We start from the raw sequence: 5,072 nt of genomic DNA on the forward strand, positions 1-5,072 counted from the left end.
TTCTATCCTCCAGGAGCCTCTGCTGTGCTTCCAGCTCATCCTCCCAGTGGCCACTCCCCACTCCTGTCTCCCTCTCCCAAACCTCCTGCTGTTCACAGCATCAGAACATCATACGGTTCTAATTACACCTGTCAAACTCAGACACTGGATGGGGGTCCCTTCCCAGGGTTATTACAATGTTACCTGAATGTATACCAAAAAAAAAAAAAGGTATATATCCCATGTGCTTTGAATGTTACAACTGCAACACTGAGCCAAGTTTGCAAATTAAGTACCATTTATTCAAACTATTGTCATAAAATTCAAATTATCATCATGTCTCATTTAGACAGTGTTTTCTGGAAACTAAATCTCTGCTTGTCATGGAATGTGGTGCCACTTTCTATAGCCCAGGGTCTGTGGGATCAGTAGCCTGTGGGGCTGGGTGACTTCGTTCCCACATCTCTTCTTTCCACTGTGGGTTAGAAGCTGCCCCAAAATGTCCTTTGACTTTCCCTTGGTGGCCTGGGGCTCAAAATTACAAATGTAAAAGAACAACTACAAACTCTAGGTCAGTTGGGAGTTGCGTTTGAATCACTATATTAAGAAAAATATAGTGGATTAAACTGAGCCAAGATGCATTTCTCTCTGACATACTGAGAGTCTAGAGTGGGCAGTTCCGAGTCAATGTGGTAGCTCCACCATGGAAGGGAGGGCCAGGCCTCTGGACGGAGGAGTCTCGCCTCTTGAATGGCACCTACTGCGTCTGTGGTCAAGAGGCAAATTTGCAAGACAGTTATGAGCGCAGGTCTAGAACCAGAGCCTTTGTTCAAATACCTGCTCTGCCACTAACTAGCTGTGTAACCTTGAGCAAGTCACTTAACCTCCTTGTGCCTCAGTTTCCTTATCTGTAAAATGGAAAAAAATACTAGCATCATCCTTGTAGGGCAGGAAGATTAAGAGATAAGCCTTGTGAGGTACTTAGCACATGACCTAGTCTGTAGTAGGTATTTTATAAATGTCAGCACCTCCCTTCTCCTTGCCTGGGGTGTGTGGTGTGTTTCTGAGGTTAACATAGCATTACCAAACTTGTTGCCGTGGGGTCAACTGCAACTCATGGCGACCCCATGTGTGTCAGAGTAGAACTGTGCTCCTTAGGGGTTTCAGTGGCTGATTTTTCTGAAGTAGATCTCTAGGCCTTTCTTCCAAGGCACCTCTGGGTAGATTTGAACGCCAACCTTTTGGTTAGCAGCCGAGTGCGTTAGCTGTTTGTACCACCCAGGGACTCCAACATAACATTAGGCTGTCAGTACTAACCTGACTCAATGATGTTCAAGCCATGCAGATTATGTGGGCATCTCCAAGGTAGGCAGGGCATGGCGTGTTAGGAGAAGAGCAAAGGTGCTTTGAAAGGTATATTCTAGATTAATCATCACTTTAATATTTTAAAATTATATTAAAATTCCAAATAACATTAAAAGAAAGTGTGAGATTTTATGTTTTTCAAAAGGGGCTACACATTCAAAGTGGTTTAGAAAAATGTTTCTTATCGTTGGAGGAGTCCAGCCGTAATTCTAATACTCATTCACTGATTCCCGTGTGTTCCTTGTTTTACGTCCACTGACAAATGACATTAAGGCTCTGAATACCATTCTGAGTTTTTAAGCTGCCAATTTGCAGGGTGAGAGGTAAGATCCCATTGTCTTTTCCTTTTGCCCCCCAGGTGACAGACCTCTTGGTGGACGAGTCTAGTTTTACTGGAGAAGCTGAGCCATGCAGTAAGATGGACAGCCCCCTGCCAGGCGGGGGAGACCTCGCCACGCTGAGCAACATCGTTTTCATGGGCACGCTGGTGCAGTGCGGGAAAGGCCAGGTGAACCCGGAGCCCGCAGGGCCATGGCCTCCCCTCCCCAGCATGCCTCCAGCCCTCTGATCTCACACTTCTCTTTCCTCAACACAGGGCGTCGTGATTGGAACAGGGGAGAGGTCTCAGTTCGGAGAAGTCTTTAAGATGATGCAGGCTGAAGAGGTAAGGGGCTGTGGGGGCTCTGGTTTCTTATAACCTGGGCTTTAAGATTGGTCTCGGCTAGTGTTACCAGTCCTTCCCACCTCTTAGGAATGAATATAATGTGGATAATATGACTACACTTTTTTTAAGTGAATTTTATTTTTAGAACAGTTTTAATTTACAGAACAATTATATGGCAAGTTCAGAGTTCCTGTGTACCCCCTCTTGTGCACACTGTTTCACCTATGACTAACATGGAGCATTCCTGTGGCACATTGTTACAACTGATGGACAACTCTTGATACATTAACTGAAATCTATACTTTGTATCAAAGACGCTGATGGTGCAGTGGTTAAGCACACAGCTACTAACTGAAAGGTCAGCAGTTCGAACCCATCAGCCACTCTGCGGGAGAAAGACGTGACAGTCTGCTTCTGTAAAGATTACAGCCTTGGAAACCCTGTTGGGCAGTTCTGCTCTGCCCCGTAGGGTCGCTGTGAGTTAGCATCGACTCGATGGCATCCAACAACAACACAAGATAGTTCACGTTAGGGTTTGCTCCTTGTGTTGTCCAGCCCTATGGGTTTTGACACATGTGTAATGTCACGTGTCCACCAGTGCAGTGTCATGCAGAATAGTTTCACTGCCTTAAAAATGCCTTGTGCTTCACCTCTTCATCTGTCCCCCTCCCACTGTGAGTACACTTTCTGAAAATTTTAGTACAAAATGTGTTAGAATGTTTACCATGATAAAACCTATAGACAGTAAGGTGACAGTGTCAAGTATAGAGGTCAGTGAACTTTCACACGTGTGTGCCCCTGCATAACCATCACCCAGGATAAGACAGACCTGTACAGGGAGTGCATTGTGGAGAAAGCCCCACAGAAACTGGGGGTGCTGCTGGGGTCTCGTCTCAGAGACCGACTGTTCTGACCCTTTCAGACACCTAAAACGCCCTTACAGAAAAGCATGGATAAGCTGGGGAAGCAGCTGACACTCTTCTCGTTTGGCATCATAGGTGAGTGAAGCCGTGTCCGTGCTGGGGCCTGGGGATGCGGTGGGCCATCCTGGAGTAGCCGTGTCTGTTTCTCAAGTATCTTGCCGCTCACCTGAGTGAGGATTGGGCTTGGACACATAGACTCTCCGACAGCAACAAGAGGCTTCTGTCTCAGTCAGATCAGGCAAACTGCTATAACAAACAGCCCCTCCATTTAAATGGCTTAACTGTTTAAATGCGGTGGTGTGGTGGTTCAATGGTAGAATTCCCACCAACCATGCAGAAGACCCAGGTTCAATTTCCAGCCAGCACACCTCTTGAGCAGCCACTACCCATCTATCAGCGGAGACTTACATGTTGCTAGGATGCTGAACAGTTTTCAGTGGTGCTTCCAGACTAAGACAGACTAGTACGAAAGACCTGACAATCTACTTCTGAAAATCAGCCAGTAAAAACCCTATGGATCACAATGGTCTGATCTACAACCAATCATGGGGATGGCACAGGGCCTGGCAACATTTTATTCTGTTGTACACGTGGTCACCATGAGTCGGGGCCAACTCAACAGCTACTAACAACAACAACCACGTTGATAAGCATGCATTTCTTGCTCACACCATGGGGCTGTTCCTGGCACTCCTGGGTAGCTCACCTCCAAACGCTGGCTCAGGCTCAGGCTCCTACCATATTGTTGCTCTGCCTTCCTCTAGGTCCTTAGAGGCCATAGTTCTATTCAGCCAGCAGGGGTGGGCAGGGGGGGAAACATGAAAGATTGTGGGGGAAGTTTTTAAGGCCTGAACCTGGAAGTAAGTCTTCACTTTTACCCATTTTCTTTTGGCCAGAATGGAGTCATATGGCCTACCTAACCACAAGGAAGGCTAGGAAATGTAGTTTAGCTGAGCACCCAGCCATGTTTCTATGCTACTAAGTGGACTATGCAGGGGGCACTGGTGGCTCAGCGGTAGAATTCTCTCCTTCTGCGCAGGAGACGTGGTTTCAATTCCCAGCCAATGCTCCTTATGCACAGCCACCACCCATCTGTCAGTGGAGGCTTGCATGTTGGCTATGATGCTGAACAGGTTTCAGCAGAGCTTCCAGACTAAGATGGACTAGGAAGAAAGGCCTGGCAATGTACTTCTGAAAATCAGCCAGTGAAAACTCTATGGATCACAATGGTCCTATCTTCTCATGCATGGGCTTACCATGAGTGGGGGCCAACTGGTCAGCAGCTGAAAACCGCAAGCAGCAGGTTGTGCCTGGCCGTCAGCCTCCTGGCCTTTGGCAGCACACCAAATAGCACCTCGTAGTCTTAATCCTCAACATCCCCATGAGGCTGCCCTGTTCCCCTCACCGGCTCCTTCCTACTGTTCCAGCTGTGGCCTTGGTTCCTTTTGTTCTTCGTTCCCTGCCTTCAGGATCAGCCAGTGCGTGGCCCAGAGCAGATCCTCAACAAAGACTTGTTAAATAAATGAGTGAGTGAAAGAACAAACCTACAACCACTGCCCATAGCACAAGCAGGGATGTGGGGGCATTGGTGAGTCTAGCTGAAACTGAGGAGCCAGAGATAGTTCTTGGGAGAAACACGGACGCTCCCAGCAGCACTTTGTTGTGCATTAATTCATTTAGCAAGTGTCCTGTGACATGCCATACCCTGTGCTCAATTCAAGGGCCACCAAGATGAGTGGAACACAGTTTATGCCTTTTGAAGGCCCCCAGTGCAGTAGGGGAGAGACGCCAGAACAAATATGGAATGCTAAGGGAGCAGCTGGTCTTCTGTGGGAGAGCTGGGAAGGTTCCAAGGAGGATGTAATATTAAACTCTGAACCCCACTCTAGAGATCTGAGGCTACCAGAAAGAGATTACGCTGTAATGATGAGTACTGCTCTTCCTATCTCAGCACCTCCCAGGACAAATACCAGGGAAATGAGCTTCAAGTCAGATTGTCAAAGAAGATAGTATTGACAGGCCTTTCCACAAGATGAAATTTGTTTTTGTTAAAAAAAGGTTCTGAGTCTGAGGTCCTGCACAGCTGTTGCCATCGGAGGCCCTGATTCTTCAAGTTAAATTAGAGCTTAATTAAACTGGCA

General features: G+C 47.2%; 1 protein-coding gene across 1 annotated transcript in view; it reads left to right on the forward strand.

The window, feature by feature from the left end:
- Positions 1-5,072, forward strand: part of ATP2C2 (ATPase secretory pathway Ca2+ transporting 2) — a 130,464-nt gene that overhangs the window by 97,326 nt on the left and 28,066 nt on the right. Inside the window, exons 8-10 of the mRNA XM_012555924.2 lie at positions 1,703-1,852; positions 1,940-2,008; positions 2,931-3,006. Of these exons, the coding sequence (XP_012411378.1) occupies positions 1,703-1,852; positions 1,940-2,008; positions 2,931-3,006 (295 nt within the window). The remainder of the gene's footprint in view (positions 1-1,702; positions 1,853-1,939; positions 2,009-2,930; positions 3,007-5,072) is intronic.

Source organism: Trichechus manatus, unplaced genomic scaffold (genome assembly GCF_000243295.1).
Source record: "Trichechus manatus latirostris isolate Lorelei unplaced genomic scaffold, TriManLat1.0 scaffold00053, whole genome shotgun sequence".
NCBI lineage: Eukaryota > Metazoa > Chordata > Mammalia > Sirenia > Trichechidae > Trichechus > Trichechus manatus.